This window comes from Myodes glareolus, chromosome 1, assembly GCF_982192425.1.
Source record: "Myodes glareolus chromosome 1, mMyoGla1.1, whole genome shotgun sequence".
Classification (NCBI taxonomy): domain Eukaryota; kingdom Metazoa; phylum Chordata; class Mammalia; order Rodentia; family Cricetidae; genus Myodes; species Myodes glareolus.
This window is the reverse complement of record NC_142026.1, coordinates 116,339,371-116,359,511: the sequence shown is the minus strand read 5'-3', so window position 1 is coordinate 116,359,511 and position 20,141 is coordinate 116,339,371. Positions and strand designations below refer to the sequence as shown.

The window sequence follows — 20,141 nt, the reverse complement described above, 5'->3', positions numbered from 1 at the left end:
AACTCGGGTTTGAGACTTTTCTGGCAGTCTCTCCTACTTCCTTTTAAGACAGGATATCAGGTAGCCCAGGCTGGCCTTAAAGTTCTTGTGTAGCCAAGGATGACCTTGAGCTTCTGTCCCTCCTACCTTTATCTCCCACGTGCTGGGACCGCGAGTGAGCACACAGTGACTTTTGACTTCTTGCTCGGTGATACATGCATGCTAATCAAGCATTCTGCCAATGGAGCTATATCTCCAGCCCTCTTAATTTCTTTTTCAGTACGTAGATCTCTATATGTCACAAAACCCCTGATGTTTAACTATTTCCAGCTGAGTGAAACCCAGCCGGCAGAGTTCCTCACCACTGTTCATGATCCCACTCTAGGGAGTTCTCCCTGCGAACCCCACATTGTCATCCTTCTGGCCACCGCGTGGTCTGAGGAGGGTCAGATGTAGACAGCAATGTGAGTAGAAGGGTATGTGGTACTTACAGGATGTACAGAAGAGGCTGGGGGTCAGACCCACGCCTAACTTTCAGGAATGACTCTTTCAGAGCAGACTGGCCCCGGGAGCTGACCCTTACTGCTGCCAAACCTGGTGTCCAGTGTTTGAGCCCAAGACCACGGAGCTTCAGGGGCACACGCCCACCTTCTGCCTCCATAGAGGTTAGGTTCAGAGACTTCAGTGACTTCAGCAGTCCAAGTTATCACTAGAAATGACGGAGTTCATTTTGGACGTCTACTTTGCAAATTCTAGACTAGGCACTGACAGCTTCTTGCAAGAAAGTCCAGAAAATGCAACGTTCTCCACAAGGCAACTTGTCTGGGACTATGAGAGGTAGCGTGTGCACCACGGGATATCCACGACTCCATGTTCCCAGCTCACCAGTCACTTGCTGTCTTCTTCCTGCTTGCGCTTCTCTCCTTCCTGTGTAGCATGTATAACATGCTCCCTCTAGCAAACTCTTCCTCATCAGGGTCTCTAGCGCATGAATCACCAGTTACATCAAAATTTCCTTGATGTTACTTCTGCGTGGCTCCTATTCAGGCTATGAACTCTCTAATTTATGCCTAGATGCTATTTTATTTTATATGTCTTCTTTCAGCCAATGGGATTCTTCATTGACTGCTCATTTCTTGTATCATCTGATGGACACACTAACGAGAATTTCCAAAGCCAGTATGAGGTAGTTCCTGCTTTCCAGGAGTACAGTCCTAGCCCTGGGTTGGAGGAGCATCGTAATTGCATAGCTATGTGATGGAGGAGTGGATGCTTCGCTCCAGAAGCGACCCAGAGGTGGGAGGCAAGGAAAAGCTTCCTAAGAAATCGTCCTCCCCTAAGAATCCGCAGAGCCTGGGGCAGTGCTTGGTGTGTTGAATCCTTAATGAATTACAGGACTGCAAATGAATTGAATGATTTTCTTGTCCTGACTTTTCCTCTGGTTAAAAGCTTTTTATTGATTTGAGAGCCCACAGTACTTTAATGCTATTATTTTTTTTTTTGTAACGCCATCAGAGTGAATCCCCTCGGGCTGTTATCTTTAAGTTGTTTCTTTTCTTTATAAAGATTTATTTATTTTTATTTTGTGTGTAAGAGTGTCTTACCTACATGCACGTAAGTGCACCATGTGTGTGAAGTGCCTGTGGATGCTAGAAGAGAGTGTCAGATCTTCTAGAACTGAAGTCATAGGAGATTGTGAGCTACCACATGGTGCTGAGAATCAAACCCAGGTCTTCTGCAAGAGCAGCAAGTGCTCTTAGCCATCCAGTCGTATCTCCAATTTCTTGGTTCTTTGTTTGTAGGAATTTATTAGTTTAGTGAAATGATGTTATTTACATGCCTACACGTGTTAACTCTGGTGTCATACTTCTAGACCTGAGGAATCAGGGAACTCTGCCCTCTGTGGTATGGTCAAGGTCATTTGTAACTGGGGGATTTAGTCACTAAACAAAGACAAGTGGTAGCTGTATAGAAGAGAGGTATAATAACTGAGAGGAATGACAGGTCTCATCAGAGTTCAGGGGTCAGGAGAGATTTGTTGTCTGAAGAAATGGCAAACTGGGCTAGAGAGATGGCTCGGTGGTTAGGAGCACTGACTGTCCTTCCAGAGGACCCGGGTTCGATTCCCAGCACCCACATGGCAGCTCACAACTGTCTGTAACTCCAGTTCCAGGGGATCTAACACCCATGGCAAAGAACCAATCAATACACAAAACATACACACACACACACACACACACACACACACACGAAATAAACTATTCTTGAGACCCACAGGACAGCAGGAAGAGAGCCTGTGGAAAGGTGCTCCAAGGTTTCCTCCACCCTCAGAGTGCTTCCTCACGAAGTCCTCTCACTTGGCTGGCCATGCCTTGTGCTGGTGTGATTGTCAATAATGAAAAGCTCTTATTGGGGGCTGAGTGAACAGCACACACACAAACAGTAAGTGCACAGAGAACTCAGTGGGAAAACACAAGGGGACTCAGGAGGAGAAGCTGGTCTCTCCTTGAAGGCTGGGAGATTTTAAGGGTCTCTGAGGGGGTCTTCCTACACCAATTTAGGATTGGTCAGTTTGAGCAAAGAAATCCAAGGAGGCCAATAAGTCCACAAGTTTTGGTGTAAACACATCTTGGTCTGGTCTTGAATTTGTCAGACTGATCCACAGCCCAGGGATTCTACTAGTAGGAGAAAAATCCCACCAGGTCTTCATTTGAAACTTCCAGGATTTTGTCTTGGGACAGGAAGGTGAAGAAGAAGCCAGCCATCTTGGAGGTTCACCATTTTTATTATCCAATCATAATCCCTCTCCACATAAGCAGTTTCTTAAGGGACAACTTTATACTAGTTAGAAAATCATGGCACCCTAACAAGTATTCCTTTTGCATTCTCTAGGCTCCTTCTGATCCCAGACATTTCTGTTACAGCCCCTTGTTTCACATTCTGTCCATTGGGCCTGGCACTGAGGTTGGTACTGCGCAAAGTCAATGGCGCGGATTTGACTCCGGCCCTCTAAGGAATTTAAACAAGATGACCTGCCCTGTGCAGCGTGTATAGGACATAAAATAAAGCTGCTTAAAAATGCTCAAGTTTAGGGATGCTGCGCTGTGAATGGATTCAGGACAAGCATGTTTCATTAGGAGTATGCGTTTGTTGTGGAGAACGGAGGTCATGGCCAGGGAGACCCCATCTAGGCGGGGTAGAGGGGGGATTCTCTAGTCCTCCTTTGATCACTGTGGGAATCTTCCTAAACCTCTCTCGCGCCATTTGCATAGACCTGAGAAGAATTTGTAGGGTGCTGCTGAAAAGCAATCTTCGGCCCCAAGACTTCCCAATGGTCCCCTTCACCACCGTGATGTTTTCAGCACATTCTCTACATTTGTCGTCTCTATGAATGAAGCATTCAGGTTGCCATTCAACATGTCTGGTCCGGGGTGCATTCTAAGTCCAATTATACAAGAAGCTATTTGTAGCGGTCAGCAGCTGCAAAATGAAGAGGCTTTTTTTTTTTTTTTGGAGGGTGTGTGTATGTGTGATGTGTATAAAATGCCATCTCAATGAAGCAAAAAGTTCAGAATGCAGAGTGATCCTGTCGAAGAGTTGGGTTTGTAACTGAGATACAGGGGGTTAGCCAGGGAAGAACTCCCGTTTACAGTCTCCTAACATGGAACGTCCTGGTGAAGTGTGATTCGCGTCAACGCTGGGAATTTGTTCTAACAATGAGTGTAATATATGGTCCAGAGACTGTGGCTGATTCCACTATCCAGTGGGGTGCCGTTGGTGAGTATGTGCCTCTCCGCCTGAAATAATTAAATGTCAATCAGATTAGAAACGATTGCGTATAAACGTCTAGCAAGGGTGGGAAAGTAGAAGCATTTTAAACCACACTGATAGCTGGAGAAGATGATTAAATAGACTTTGCAAATGAAAAGTGATGATGGCGGTTTTGCAACTATTTCATTTTAGCTTAGCGCTGAGGATCCAACCCAGAGCTTTGTAATTTTATCATGTGGTGATTTCTCTGGCGTGCTGCATTTAAAGAGATAGGTGTCTCGAACCTCCTGATAAAATTAAGTCCATTTGGCCCTTTTAAGAGGCTTTATATAGTATCAGAGAGATTTGGGAGAACTATCTGGTACTGTAAGATCCCACTTTATTTATTTTCTTTCTAAATGTCTTGCCTTTGGATTCTTTGTGTGGGGCGGGGTCTCACTATTAGCCCAGGTGACCTGGAGCTCACTGTGTGTGTAGTTCAGACTTCTTGCTTATCAAGCACTGGGATTTCCTGGCGAATACCACCAGGCCTAGCTCCCTGGATATCTTCCATTCCATTTTATTCTGGTTCTAGGGTTGATTATTTCTGTCCTAACTGTTAGCTAAATTCTTTTTAAACCTTTCTAATTATGTGTATTTCTCTCTCTCTCTCTCTCTCTCTCTCTCTCTCTCTGTGTGTGTGTGTGTGTGTGTGTGTGTATTTTGTATTTGTGTGCTTATAGGCAAGAACATTCCACTTGATCATTTTTTTAAAATTATTATAGATATAGATATTTATATATATGGGTGTTTGCTCGAAAGTATGTCTGTGCGCCTTGTGCATGCCTGGTACCACCTACCGAGGCCAAAATAGGGCATCAGGTCCTTTGGCATTGGAGTTACAGATTATTATGAGCCACCGTGTGGGTGCTAGAAATAAAACTGGGGTTTCCTAGAAGAGCATCCATTGTTCTTTGTTGCTGAGCCATCTATCCAGACCCTGTCTTGTTATTTTTAGTGATAGTTTCTCTCACTGGCCTGATTTGGCTACACTGGTGGCCATCAAGGTCCAGGGATCCTTTTGTCTTGTCTTCCTAGGGCTGGGATTATAGGCATGCACAGCTGTGCCCAGCTTTTATCTAAAAGGGTGCTGGGGTCCAAACTCAGGCCTTTATCTTGTGTGTGGGGGGCACTACCAACTGAGCCATCACCCCGGCCTACTGTTGGCTAAGGTCTTCCAGTAATTTTTTTCCCCACATTCCCCACTGTTTTTCATAATGGAAGACAGATAGCAGGTGACTTAGTTCTGTAACCTAGCGCTTGGGAGCCTGAACCAGGAAGGTCTTAAGTTACAGCCAGATGAGGCTAATTACTGAGCCCTCGTCTCAAAAGAGCAAAGGAAAAGAGATTAATAAAACAATGATCCAAATTGTGAACGCGCCCCTTTGACCAGAAGTTAAACATATTGTTAGGTACATAAAGAAGGTGGTTCTTCTTAGTCTTGCCTATGATTACTTTGTGAGCTAAGTAGGAAATAACCCTTTTATTTTGAGCTGCCATGATACTAGTGGAAGGGGCCAAGCATAAGCATTCTGAGAATCATGACAGTTGCCTAGCATAGCCGTTCTTTTTTGATTGCCATTTTGATAGGGTGCCCCTTCTTGCAGCTGTGCCCTAATTGCATTGCCCTCCACTAACAGGGAGGGGCCAACAAGCGAGCCAGTGCTGCTCCTGTGTCAGCTCAAAAAGTTACCCTTTGAAGTTAAGCGTTAGTACAAATTACACAGGTTCGGAGATGCTGGGCCACCTGTCGCCACCCGATGCTGTTCTGGTTCTGGTCCTTCTCATTTGTCGTTTATTTACTCAAAATGGTTAGTTGTACGAATTGCAAAGAAAAATTAGTGAAGGACTTTTGAAGATGTGCGACTTTGGGAAGGTTTGATTAGCTTAGTCTTCGGCTGGCTCACTGATGGATGTCCTCTGCAGTCCAGATGAATTCCAAATGTCCGCTTCTGCTGGGCTGCCGCTCTTTGCCCTGTGTCTCACCTCCAGCAGCTTTGCAAAGCTTCCGGAGCCCTTACATGTAATAAGGGACTATGGTTTCTGTTTGAAGAATTTCGCTGCTGTCTTTCCCCTCATTTAGGAAAATACAAATTAAAAAAAAAAGAAGAAGAAGAAGCTCTACACTGCTCAGAGGGACATTATCTTTGCCCAGATGAACCTTTCTCATTCCTAGAAAACCAAATACAGTGGGACTTTTTAACTGTGAGTACTGTCGGTTCATCAGCAAACCCAAACAGCTCATTTTAACCACCCCCCACAGGATCGTTTAGCATGTGAGGCAGCCCATCTCTCTGCAAGAGCAGTTGCACACACCAGCTTATTAATTGTAACATTCATCAGGACCATATGTGCGATGATATAAGAAATCACAGGAAAAAGAGAGAAGGAAGCCTCGATGGTTGTGTAACTCGGCAGAACACAAGTTCATAAGGGACCCAGCCACTGCTTGTAAAATTCTTGGCTGTAAAGAGATAGGGAAGTGGTTGAGGGGCAGAGCCCCACTTCACATGCCTGAGGCATCGAACACCATCCTAAGCATCTCAAACCCCAATTCTAGTGTCCTTTCAATGTTCACATGTAATAATCATGGATTGTGAAGAACTGGGCAGCGAGCTGTCTGATTTCTCCTTTCCCACTTTGACTGCTCTCCCTATTTTTGAACAGTGTTTCCGAGCCATCTTTAGATGAAAGCTCTACATAAGACCCCATTGTTAAAACTGGGTGTAATGGTGCACGCCGTTAATCCCAGCCCTCTGGAGGCAGAGGCAGGTGGATCTTGGCCAGCCTCGTCTACAGAGTGAGCTCTAGGACTGCTAGGGCTATACAGAGAAACCCTGACTTGAAAAGCAAACACCAAGCGACCCCATTGTTAGGATTGGGAATGTGGCTGAGTGTGTGGGTACTTGTGATACAGGAATGAGGAGGACCTGGGTTTGTAACCCGATCTCCTTTTCGTAATAATGTAAGTACTAATACTTATATAATATAAACACTAAGCACTTCTTTAACTGGGCTTGGTTGCAGATGGTATTTGGTTTATGAGTATCCATTCGTCTCTCTGGAAGTACAGTGTCAACCTTATTCAAATTCAAGCTCACAGGGCACAGAAATTATAGAAGACCCCCTCCCAAGACAAGGAATTCTTCTGAGGGTAAAAGAAAGCTAGAGTCAAAGGCTGCCCAAGGTCACTGTCACATTGCCAGCCTAACCCGCACCCTCCTGGTGTCCCCTGTAGGTGGCAATGTCCCCGTGTCTCATCTTCATTTGTCAGTTTCTCTCAGGTAGTTTTTTTGTTTTTTGTTTTTTTGTTTTGGTTGTTGTTGTTGTTAATCTTTTTTAAGAAGTCTTTTTTTGCTCTTCCTCTCTTTCAATCTTTTCAATACTTTTCAGTTATAGATTCTTTGTAGGTTTGGTAACACCATCAATCAGTCAGGTCCTTAATATTATCTGGTGTTCACTAATCACATGCTGCTTTCAATTAGATTTCCAGGATTACCCTATTATACTCTGGCTTTTTATTCTATGCTGGGATTTTCTTTTTGCCCCCTAAAGATTTTACCAAGAAACGACATCATATTTTTTTCCTTTTAGATTTTAGAATTCATTTCCCTTAAATTAGTTTTTATTCTTAGTATATAATTACGTTAGGTTTAAATAGGACAAAAAGTATTTTTTAATTTTCGAATCATTGAACATGATTCTCTTCACTGAGATAGACCAGAATGGTGAGACCCCTTAATATGTATTCAGACAGTAAACTGAGTTAATTTTGCAATTAAGTTCATTCATATGCAGCTCTGCCCATATATACTGTTTCTCTCCTTCAGGAAGCCTATATGTAGCTCATAGGTTGGTAGAATGAATTGGCGCATCAGTGCTTCTTGGATACAAGGATATGAGCTACACAACACGCTAAAGAATAATTGACTCAGGTGTAAGGGGCTACAATTAACAAAATGGTTCATTTTCTTTCTGTAAGGTGCATCTTGCTGTTTTTTAAAAAATTATTTGAAAGTTTTTATGTTTATTTTCTGTGAAGGAGTGTTTTGCCTGTTTGTGTGCATGTGCACCACATACGTGTGCCCTGCCTGTGCTTTCAGAGGTCAGAAAAGAGCATCAGCTCTCCCGGATATAGACTTATGGATAGTTTATAAGCACCGTGTGGATGCTGGGAACCAAATTCAGGTCTTCTACAAGAGCAGGAAGTGCTCTTGACCGCTGAGCCATCTCTCCAGCCCACAGGTTGCTTTTCCTTCAAGCTGTACTCTAAGTACAATGCTGTATTAAAATAAAGTTATTAAAGTTTTGTCAAGGAACTCTTCAGGAAGATTAAGCTTTGGCCATTATTGGAACAGTGAATAGAGCCATGACCAGGGATCAGGCTTCTAGGGAGGTTAATAGCCTATTAAAGATGTGGAGGGAAAAAAATGAGAGCCGATTCCACAGCCACATGGCCCCTTCCTAACACAAGCAGCACGGGGGATACGGCAAACTAGAGACAAGATATTCAGTTCAGTGGGGAGTGGCCCCGTGCTGCACTGCCGGCTGCTATTGCAGAAGCAAGGAGACAGGATGTGCCTTCTAGCTCCACTCTGACTCTAGGTGTCCCTGAAAACTCCCCTTTGGACTTCCCAGACAGTGTCCTTGCACACAATTAACTCCAGGCTGCTGCTGACAAACCTGCTTCCTGTGGGCCACTCTTCTCTATCATCTGAGGATAGCCCCTGGACGGCCCTACCCTATGCTGGGGAGACTTTGCACCCTTGCAGGCCAATTGAACTTTGAATGTTCCTTGTCAGCACAGGGGTTCTTTTTCTCTTCCTGCGGCATGTTTTCTGACTGCCTCGCCTTGCCTTTGCTCATTGTTTGTAACACGAATATCATGGCTTGCCTATACTAGCTACGGCAATAGATAGCCGGGGTTGTGAAATGGGCTGAGCAGATGGGAACGGTGGGATCAGGTTAAATTATTAACCAGACTCCGCATGCAGAGTGCAGGGGGTTTCTCAGCATCCGCATTAGCTGGCAGAGTGGATAGCGGATCAAGTTCCCCCTAAAGGACAGATGTGTTATCATCTCTGACGGGTTCCCTTTCTGCCGCCCACCACCTCCACCGTCTACTGGTAGAGGGGGCTTCCCACTTGTCCCTTGCAGCATGTCATGGGCACGCCATTAAAAATTCATTTGGAAACAGAAGAAACATATCCTGCGAAGTTCTGGAGCCTTGATGAATTTACATGCGCCTTGTGAAATACCATTAATGAGAGTGCGTGAAGGGTTGCCACATGCTTTCATTCTGGGAACAGTATCTCTGAGATATTACCTTTTATAGGTATGTGTGCGAAAAGTAAATTATGTTAGCTTTAGCATTTTCTGCAATCTCTTGCCAAGTATGTCCATATAATTTAATTTAATTGACCTGGAAGGCTTATGTTGTATGATAATTTTCAGTTTGCTCAAAGAGCTCCCGAATAACACAATGGGTGATTATTTGTAAGAATTTTAGATTATATTTTAGCTATCTATAAAGGTAATGAATGAGTAAATCTAAAGAAGATGTATATAGTCTTCTAATTTATTTTTGAAAACAATGTTTTTTGGTAAGTGTTTTGCATACATGTATGTATGTGTGCCACATGCATGCAGTGCCTGAAGAGGCCAAAAGAGTGTGGCAGATCCCTGGAATTGCAGTTATCAACAGATGTGAAGTGCCTTGTGGGTGCTGAGAATCAAATCCTGGTCCTGTATAAGAGCAGCCAATGCCCTTAACACTGAGCAATCTCTCCAGTCTCTAGTTTTCTAATTTAGATGTTAAACTTGCTTTTTAAAAATGGCTTAAGGTAAGCAAACAGTAAACCCACTACTTATAGATTGGGTTGGGATGAGAAGATTGCTCTTTACAGAGCTGAAGTTCTCTGAGATGTGTTATATTTCTCTTGTACTACATAACTCTAACCAGAAATGTATGTTATGTATGAAATTTTTTACTTACATCTGCCTTTCCTTTCTTTCACAACCCAGTCAAACACAGTACTCTTTGACAATTATATATTTTATTTTTTATTGTTGAAGATTTCAGTGTGTGTACGTGTGTGTGTGTGTGTGTGTGTGTGTGTGTCAGAGAGAGAGAGACAGAGAGAGAGAGAGAGAGAGAGAGAGAGAGAGAGAGAGAGAGCTATGTCTAATTGCTACATGTAACTCCTGTGTGTAACATTTGAAAATGTCCCCAGCTGTACCACCTTTGGGTAAAAAAATATATTATATCCAAAGGCTGCTCAGCTGTGCCACAAGAACATGTGCTCAACTATGTTCATAGCAGCATTGTTTGTCATAACCAGAACCTGGAAACAACCTAAATGCCCATTAACTGAAGAATGGATAAGGAAAATGTGACACATTTACACAATGGAGTACTACACAGCAGAAAAAAAATAATGACATTTTGAAATTTGCAGGCAAATGGATGGAGCTAGAAAACATCATTTTGAGAGAGGTAGTCCAGACCCAGAAAGACAAATATCATATTTACTCACTCATAAGTGGTTATTAAACATAAATCAAAGAAAACCAGCCTACAAATCACAATCCCAGAGAACCTAGACAACAATGAGGACCCTAAGAGAAGACATACATAGATCTAATCTACATGGGAAGTAGAAAAAGACAAGATCTCCTGAGTAAGTTGGGAACATGGGGACCATGGGAAAGGGTTGAAGGGGAGTGGACTGGCAGGGAGGGGAGCAGAGAAAAATATATAGTTCAAATAAAATAAAATAGATAAAAAAGAGAGAAAAAAGAGAAAAGAAAATGTCCCTTTTTAATCAGTGCTGTCTAGCAGCCTGGATGTTCAGAGGTTGGGAGAACTTCTAATGTCCCATTGTATTTAATATACCAAGGAGCTGACATTTTATGAAATGGGGAATGGGGAGGCAATGCAGTAGAGGCTCTGTGGGGGAGTTCTGGAAGCTTCCATGGCTTTGCTGTTAAGCACCTCCTAGTTTTGTTTTTATTTTTTAACTTTATCATATAGTTTTTGTCTATGATATGGTTGTGCCTAGGTGAAAGAATGGTTGGGATATAAACAGATAGTGTCTAGTTGGGGTCTCTGTCCCCTTCCTTCACCCACTGTGGTGTTTTAGGTAGAACCCAGTCAGCCTTGCTTATTCTAAAATGCCAACCCTGACTTAACCTCCTCACCACCCTGTTGGTTTGTTTGTTTAATTCATACGTTAGGTATCTGTGATTAAAACATATTATAGTGCTCTTAGTGCTGTGAGGCAAACGTGTTTCAGATTCCAAATACATACACATACACAGTGAGATACTTTGGTACCCAAGTCTGCACTTAGAATTCAGCGTCCACTTTCTGTCCACCCCTACACACAATCTGAAGGCATCTCTGGATCATACTCTTGCTTCACCTCCGTTTTGACTGTGCCCCATCTTGTGTTAAAGTCAGGCGTGAAATTTTCTACTGTGACATCATATAGGAGCTCAAAATGCTTCAGATTTTGGGCTGCTTCATGGTAGAGATGTTCAGCATTAAGGATGTTGAGGGTGCATGTACTGCCAACATAGGCAGAGAAACCTAAGCATTGTGAAGAAACTTAGCTGCAGATGACTTTTCGACCTTACCTTTTTAGCATGGATTGTGACACACATAGGCCTCCCTGCTGTCTTTCTCAGTGCCACCTAGCCCCTGGTGACAAGCAAGGGCCTTTGGGTATGCTCTTGTCCTGCTCTAGTCTGGTCTTCCCTCACCATTATCCCGAGAGCCTCCACACAGTACGCACAGACCTAAGTCTGACGACCGTGCCCTCCCTTCATTTTTCCACTGAGACTCTTCTGAGGAACGAGGGCTCCTTCATCATATTATAGGAGCTTCCTGTCCTTCCCTCTTCTCCTGGACTTCCTCATTGCTGCCACCATTTTTATCTTTTGGGGTGTGTCTTCCTGTCTTTTCCACTGGACTGTGACCATTTTTTTTTTCTGAGGCAATCAAATCTCAGACCTTGTAGCCATTCCAGGTGCACACCTAACTACTGAGCTATATACTAACTTGTAAGACAGTGTCGCCTGTGTAGCCTAGGATGGCCTTGAACTCAGTGTTTGTCACTTTCACCTGATGCATGCTGAGGTTATAGGCATGTGCACCTTGATAGTCCATGAATGACCATCCTTTACCCTGGACATCTGACACAAGGAAACTCATAAGTGCCTGGCATAAAACTGTTAAAAGATTGGGCATAAACCACTGTTGCATTTAAGTAAGCTTTTGAATTGATCTATTTGAGGTACCTGCCTGGGGAGGTGTAACATGGAGGGCCGGCTTGTTGGGGTTTCTGTCCTGCCCGATACCCCACAGCCAGCAAACCCCAAAGAAAATTACACAGAGATCTCCATAAGTTATAAAACTGATTGGCCCATTAGCTCAGGCTACTTATTAGCTCTTTGTAGCTTATATTAACCCATTGTTCTTATTTATGCTAGCCACGGCTCGGTACCTTTCACAGCGGGGCAGGTCACATCTTGCCTCTTCAGTGGTCTGGGCAGGAGTGCGGAGGGAGTTTCCTGCTTCCCAGAATACTCCTCTTCTCATCGCCCCATCTCTATTTCCTGTCTGGTTGACCTGCCTATACTTCCTGTCTGGCCAATCAGCATTTATTTAAAACATGATTGACAGAATACAGACAATTCTCCCGCACCAGGGAGGTGTTAAGATGTTGCCCTGAAGAACATATGTTGTTACAAGTTGTTCTCAGTCCTTTGCTCAGGCTGTTCTGAACTTGAACTCAGAGGTTCACACAAGCCTTCTGCCTCCTGGATAGCAGAAAGTAGAGGCGTATATCACCATATGTGGCCTAAAAGGAAAAATATTTATTTATTTAGTTAGTTAGTTAGTTAGTTTGATTTTTCAAGATGGGGTTTCTCTGTGTAGCTCTGACTCTCCTGGAACTCGCTCTGTTGAGTAGACTTGCCTGAAACTCACAGAGACCCCGCCTGCCTCTGCTGGGAATATAGTTGTACACTACCTACCGCTCCGCTAAGAAAAATCTTTAACATTTATTCCTAAGAAGATTTTATTAATGTGAAAGAAGAAGCAGAGCAGCTAGAGCTTTATAATAAGGATGCATATTTCACGGCACAGTACTGGAAACAGAATTCCAGAATTCCGTGTCAGAATGAGGCGACACCGTTGGAGCTTAGTGCTTTAGCATCTCACCCACCGCAGTTCAACCAGGATTGTTCAACCAGTGTTGCAACATAGTTTTTGTTTTGTTTTGTTTTTTAATTTCTCTCTCTCTCTCTCTCTCTCTCTCTCTCTCTCTCTCTCTCTCTCTCTCTCTTTCTCTCTGTGTGTGTTCCTGTGTGTGGTCAGAGGCCGATGTTATATGTCTTCTGCAATCACTTTTCACTTACCTTTTGTGAAGTAGGATCTCCCACTGAACCGGAAGCTAGCCTGGATGGTCTGCAGTCCCAAGGATCCCCCTGTCTCTGCCTCCCCGGTGCTGAGATTCTAGGTGTCCACTGCTGCCCTTGCTCTTTTCACAGGGGAGCAAGGGGATTGATCACGTATTCATGCTTGTGCAGCATGCACACTACTGACTAAGCCAGTTCTCTAACCTGAAAACTTTTTGAGAATTACCATGTGATGGTACTAGAAAAAAATGCTTGCCGAGGATAAAGTGCCCCTGGCTCCCAGCTGGAAGCCCTGCCTCTTGTCCCTGAGTTCATCATTGACTGGTGTGAACCAAATAAGGACTTATCTTCCCTAACTGTGGTGACTTAGCTTGGGCATTCTGGACAGAGAAGGAAACGGCTCCTCTCTTGTTGAAGCTCATCTTCTAAGAAGGGGAAGAGCACTTCTTTAGCCCTGGAGGGTTGGAGATGTGGGTCCCCAGCCTGAAGAACAGTCTTGTTTTGAAAATGAGAGCCAGTGGGATTTACCGGTATGTTCTGTTTATTGCCATCTTTCCCTTCAAGCCTGCACCCAAACCCCATTATTTCAGCGAGGACCACCCTGACTTATTTAAAATCCACCCAGACCCACCCACCTCCTTCCCATCCTCTTTTGCCTACTTTTGCCCAGCTTTTCATTTGCTCACTGGACGTACCACTCTCTGGCCTGCCATACAATTGGCTTCTTGTGAAATAACACAGCCTGACGAGACAGGCCCATGGTAGACTCTCAATACTTACCTGGTTAGCGAATGCGTCTGCGTTTGCATGCTGTTCCTGTGTGTGCCAGAAGCTGTGCGCTGTACGTGATCGAGTGTATTCACGGTCTCCTGTCCTGAACCGTTTCTACTTTCAGGTGGAAAGTTGTCTCTGAACTTCAGAGTGGCATCGAACTTCAAAAACCTTGTAGATGGTGAATTAGATTGTTTCTTTACCTACTGGAACTCGTCCTGTCACTAATGCCACGCACAGAGCAAGGTCTCAGTCACTGATAAGTCTGAAAAGGAACTTTGCTCTCCCTGTAAGACAGCGTGTCGTTTGAGTTACCGCCTTGGTAACTCATTTGCCGTCTAGCACTTTGCCGACTTTTAAGGGAAGTCGTGGAAAGAACGCATAGCAGAATTTCTCCACGTGTGATGTTGTGATGTTACAGTTTCTTCGGTTTTTGTTTCTTCACTTTTGTTATTCAGATGCTGTGGTTAAAGGGAAGAGAAGCTTTGAGGGGCCACCACCCCCAAGCTTTCCCTAGGGAAGCCCCTTAAATAAACTGCCATTCTTTGACTTAAGAGCCTTTGTTATAAAGTAAATGTTTTGAATTAGAGGATTATTGCATTTTTCCATTCAGTTACAAGTCTGGCCCCAAGCTATGAACTAAGAGGTTCTTTTCTGTGCTCAGTGGGGTGAATGGAAGGTGTGTGTCCCGTGCTCCCCTCCACCCCTCATCTGTCTTCAGCTTTTCACGTCTTTCTCTTTCCCCCTGGGCTGTATTTTTCTAACAGTGCCTTGATTTCCCTCCGGTTGCATTTGTCTTTCTTCAGTCCAGAACTGAAGTCCGTTTGAACTAAAGAGTAATCCAAATAATGTTTATTTAAAACTACAACCCAGTAAAACTGTGGTGGAATCGCTAGAACCAGGCTGTTAGGTAATTACTGCATTTAAAAGAGATTAAAGTGATTTGGGTAATGTTATCTAATTTCTTCTTTGGAGTTGGGAAGTTAAGGGGTTTTGTTTGTTTTTTTAAGAGTGGTGCCAGCTAGATGCAAATGAGATCACAGTCTCCGGAGACCTGGTGCTGAGAGCTGTGACTAGCAGCCGGTGAGAAGACAGGGCACCCTCATTTGCATAAAAATGCCACTAAGTCGTGGCCGAGTTCCCTGGTGATTCTTTTCTAAACTAGTGGAAGTTCTGTTGGGAAGCGGAGCCTGGGGGTGTGGTTGGCAAACAAAGATTGGTTCATTTCCCCTGTCTCAGCCCTCACTCCTTACTCCCCAGTGGGCAGGAAAGTAGCAGAATCAACTTGGGCTTGCGCTCAGACTTACAAACAAACAAACCGATCTGGATGTACACAGTGGCCTCGTGAAAGCGGGGGACCCGTTTGTTTCATCTTGACAAGGCTTCCAGAAAACAAAATCTGCCGCCTATGTGTGCAGAGGAAATGGAATGAATGGGCCGGAGAGCCGAGCGGTGCTTATGCAAATGAGTGCTGTGATTGGCTTTCTCTCTTCCTGTTGTCACCGGCCACTCCTAGCCTACAGATCAGGTTTCAGTGGGAGTTTTTCTTGTTCAAGGACCTGCTTATGGTTTGTAACCACCTGACTATAAACTTGACCTCAGAGTTACAGGCAGCTTAGGGAGGCGGATGTCGAAAGGGCTGAGACCTGATGAAGAAAGTTAGAATCGGGGGCTGTAGAGGACCATTTGCCACCTACCTGCTGGACCCAACTTCTAAAGTGACTTCGAATTTCGAACCTATGTAGGGGCTGCAGACAGAAAATGGTGGTCTTCATTAATGCAAAGATTAAATCTTTCTTTAAACGTTTCAAGAAGAAAAGTAAGTTCTGGGGAATGTGTGTGTGTGTGTGTGTGTGTGTGTGTGTGTGTGTGTTTGTGTGCCCTTCTGAGTTCTGAAATCACAGCGAAAGAAAATGAATTGACCTCCACTGTATGCCGGTCGCTGCAGCGCCTTGGAGTATGATGCGGTCTTATTCTGTCTTATTTATTTATATTTGGGGTTTAAGTGACTTCGTCTCTTTTATGTTTCTCACAAGAAGCCCTTTAAGGAAGAGAAGGCCTTTGTGTTGGCTCTGCCTTGATAGACAGTGTGTGGTTTCTGGGCATTCAGCCGGCTGAGTGGCTGAGGTGAGGGGTCCATGTGTAAGGCGTCACGTTGTTCTGGTGGGGATGATCCTCTAAAGCCCCCTGGTACTCTCGGTTATGGATTTCTGAGCTGGAGGACACACTGTCTAGACGGATCAGTGACTGTCGTAAAGCAGTGAGCTCTTGCGTTGTGGCTTCTTTGTGTACTTCCTGTCAGCTTAAATTTCCTTAATCTCGGTGCCTCTTCATTCCCGTGAAAATTCAATTTTACAATAACATGGGTGTTTTTTTTTTTATTCCCCTATTGACTTATTTCAGAGGGGCTTTGCGTCGCCATTTGATCAGTGACATGACCTGGATAAATGTGCAACCAGGGAGTGGGGGGTGGGATGTCTCTGCTCACAGACCTTGGGGAACACAGCAAAGGGCAGCACTCTGGGCCCATTTTCCACCTCTCTCTAGCTCGAAGTCTGTCTGCTGAGGGGATGATACAGATCTGCTCTGGCAGGAGGCAGGTAGAGGGGAAGAGACAAGTGCTCTTTCAGAGGAACCAGTTCTTGTCTGTGCCCTGGGGCCGATGGTACAATTACAGGGGCTCAGATGCCAGCACTTGGATTTGATTTGTAATGAGCGAAGAGGGGGAAGTTTCCATTTTCCCCCGGCTAAGGCAATTAAAATTTAAAAATAAATAGGCATTAGCAAAAGCCATTGTAATCAATTCTGTGTGTACTTTGAGGGACTTCTGGCTGCTTGGAGCTGTGTTACTCCCTGAACCATACAGCAGAGTGAAGACCACGCTTTCAGATTTTATATGTTAAGGCAGATGGCATTATGAACCATGCAGAACTCTTGTCCAATATGTAAAATAATAGGGGCCTAGTTTATATGCTGCCTTTGTTGAACATTATAAGCAAAATGTGCCGTTTAGCAATTTGTGGAGAAAGCAGCTCCTTAAATCTTCAGATCCATAGACTTTTAAAATGTGGTAGCTGCAGGAAAATTACTGGACACGTGGGTTATAGGTGTGTGGGAGCCAGGCTAAGGAAGGTGCAGTTCTCCATGGGAAGAGTGCTGGGGGCTCATTCAGAATTCCTTGTCTCTTCCCCAGTCTTGCTTTACACGGGTTATTTCACGAGCAACCTTAGTCCATCCGCGCTCTACTGTAGACCTGGTTACTGTGTATGGGGTACATTTAGCTAATTCTAAATATGTTCAGACAGAGTCATTAGTTCATTCTGTTTTTCATGTTCCTTTGAGATTGTGTTTTATGATCTAGTTCCCAGGCAGACATTCTGTTGTTTCAGGCAACTGTTCTCTGTAGGGCACGGTCAGGGTAGACTGACTTCTGACTCACCGCCCTAACGTCTGCTGGCTTTACATGAGTTAGGTTTACCACCCTGGTAAATGCCCTGTCCAGGGGCTTCCTTTTACGTGGGTCTGTCTAGTCCTTTCTATGCATAAGTATGTGGCAGTCATATAGAAAGTATTAAAGTGTTGCTGATGACTACGTTCTACGCATACACCAGCATAACTTGTGTTGTTGGGAAATATGGAAGTAAAAGCGATCTCAAGCCCTAGTAGGGGTGTAAGCAAATTATCTTAGAGATCCCGCTTGAGTTCAGTGTGCCTCTTATTCCCCTCCTACCGAGACTTTGGACTCTTTTGTGTTGGGAAAATCTAATTGACTTGCTTTGTGTTGGGTAAAGTCAATTGCATTAGACATTTTAAAAATTACAGCGGAAGTAGCCCATGAAAGCATAAATGAGAGAATTTTATAGTGCAGATGCTGTTCAAACTGAATACACTAAGTCCTAAATGTTTTATGTGTGTTCGCAACAATGGTGTTTTTAAGTTAGGCAGTAGAAGATAGATGTTTGTTCCCAACCTCATGGTGGGGAATTTGTTTCTGGTTTGCTTAATGATGCAGCCACATTGTACCATTGGAAAACTCAGTTTCCTGTGTCCTAATGGTTGGGACTAAAGGCATGAGCTGTCATGCCTGGTGACTGAGACCTTATCTTAATGTAACCGATTCAGGGTCAACAGCTGACATGTGAATCTCTTCTTTGTCTCTGTAGCGGTTTCCAACCTAGACGAGGAGAGCCGATGGACTGTCCACTACACGGCACCATGGCATCAGCAGGAGAATGTTTTCCTTCCCGCTACAAGACCCCCCTGTGTTGAGGACCTGCACCGCCAAGCCAAACTGAACCTCAAATCAGTGCTGAGAGGTAAGGCAGCCATCTCTCTGGGCTTGCGTGACCTAATTGCTAATTCTTAAGAACTGACAGCATCAGTTTAATTATGGTCTGTAAAAGAAGAGGTGTGGACTTTGAATGTCTCCATAGATACATCCTTACATATGGCGAAAAGCTTCTGGTCCTTGGAAGACCCTTTTTACTGACTTGCACATTTGCCTTTAAATGAACCTAATGCTGTTCAGAAACTCCTCCAAATGTCCAAACCACCAGCATTAATCTAATCCAAAGAAAATAAACATGGGAGCTAGCCCTTGCCCCTGCCCTTAAAGCTGCATTATGTATGGAAAGCAACTTTGTTAAAGCTGGTTCTTTTGCATGGTTAGAAATTGGGGTGGGGGTTATGTAGACTTTGACATGATGCTAAATAGTTGAGGTATCCAAAGTTGGGTAATGTGCAGCAGGGCTCTCTGACCATAGATTCTGTTGGCAGTGTCTGCTAGGAAGTGTAAGAGGTGTGAATTCCTACGGCTAGTACACAACTCTCACTTTAACTAATTGTTGATGTTGAAAATAGCAAGCAAATAGCGAAAGGATCTTCGCAAAAGTGATAAAGCGGGAGGCCAGGAGATTCTTCCGAGGTAAAGGGTCCACTTGGAAGTAGAGACTTGGTAATTGGACAACACACCAAAGTTCTTACCCTTTGGTGTACTGTTCCAATTGGATGTCTTACCATGCAACATTTGGGACATAAATGAACCCAAAGAAGTATTTGTGGTTTCCTTGAAATTTAATGAAACTGTTTCTAATATCCACTGTGGAAGACTTGAGTCTTGAACAGTTAGTTCTGTCACTGACTCAAGGAGAAAGCCCCGTGAGGAACCTCTGGCTTTATGTGAATTTTTACTGTTGTATCAGACATTTACTAAGAGATTTATTATTTAATGTATCAGCACAGCGATACAGGTGCATGCCTATTGAGCAGTTTATTACAGTGCCAGGGACTAGACTAAGCTCCCTGGATGTCTCATCTCACTTAATCTTCAGAGTCATTCTACGGTCACTCTCACTGCACCTAGATAAAGGAATAATTCACTAAGGTAAACTCGCCTGGCACTTCTAAGTTAGCTACAACAACCAGGACTTAAACATGGACCTGAATTTGTAGTACAAATCACACCATGGAAAGTATTCAGGAGATGTGCCAAAAACTGCTCTTTGGGAATGAAAACAAACAAACAAAAATCCAGATAACTTCTGCTTGGAGACAATCAGATAACAGTCAGTAGATTTGCCGTTAAATTATTGCTGTTTTGTTTTCCTTTAATTATTTTACATCTGTCGTCTATCTGTCTATCTGTTTATCTACCTACCTACCTACCTATCTACCTACATATATACATATATGTGCCACTGCAAATGTACGTATGTCAGAGGGCAACGTGCTGATTTGTGGGAGTCAGTTCTTCCCTTCCACCATATGGGTCCTAGGGATCAAACCCAGGTCCTTAGGTTTAGTGACAAGCACCTTTCCCTGCTGAAGCATCTTCCCACCCTCTTCCCCCTTTAATTTTTATGGTGCATACCTTATCTTGTTTGTCTCAGGGTATCTTGTTTTAGACTCTAAAACTTAGGGCATTTGTGGGGTTCTCTTTTTCATTGAGCCAGAGCAACTTATGTTTAATGACTAGGAGCTTAAATGAGAACGTTTTGTTCATTCGCATGACCTTGGAGTTGGACTTTGAACTTCATCACCTTGGTGACACTGATTGCTTAGCAAACATACATCTAACCATAGTCAAGGACTGTGCAGCCCCCTGCGGTTCCTCTTTAGTTAGTTTCAGCCGGTGACATCTCTACTTTCCTAGCTCTCCT

The 20,141-nt window shown here is 43.9% G+C and overlaps 1 protein-coding gene across 9 annotated transcripts in view; it reads left to right on the top strand.

Annotated features, from left to right (window-relative positions):
- Nucleotides 1-20,141, top strand: part of Nhsl1 (NHS like 1) — a 225,387-nt gene that overhangs the window by 143,656 nt on the left and 61,590 nt on the right. For 7 of the 9 annotated variants that reach the window (XM_085688860.2, XM_085688852.2, XM_085688849.2 and 4 more), the window contains exon 2: nt 18,147-18,299. In XM_085688860.2, coding sequence (XP_085544986.2) covers nt 18,147-18,299 — 153 coding nt within the window. Of the gene's footprint in view, nt 1-15,503; nt 15,803-18,146; nt 18,300-20,141 lie in introns of those variants that run through there. The other 2 variants (XM_048425109.3, XM_048425107.3) reach the window with 2 other exon arrangements.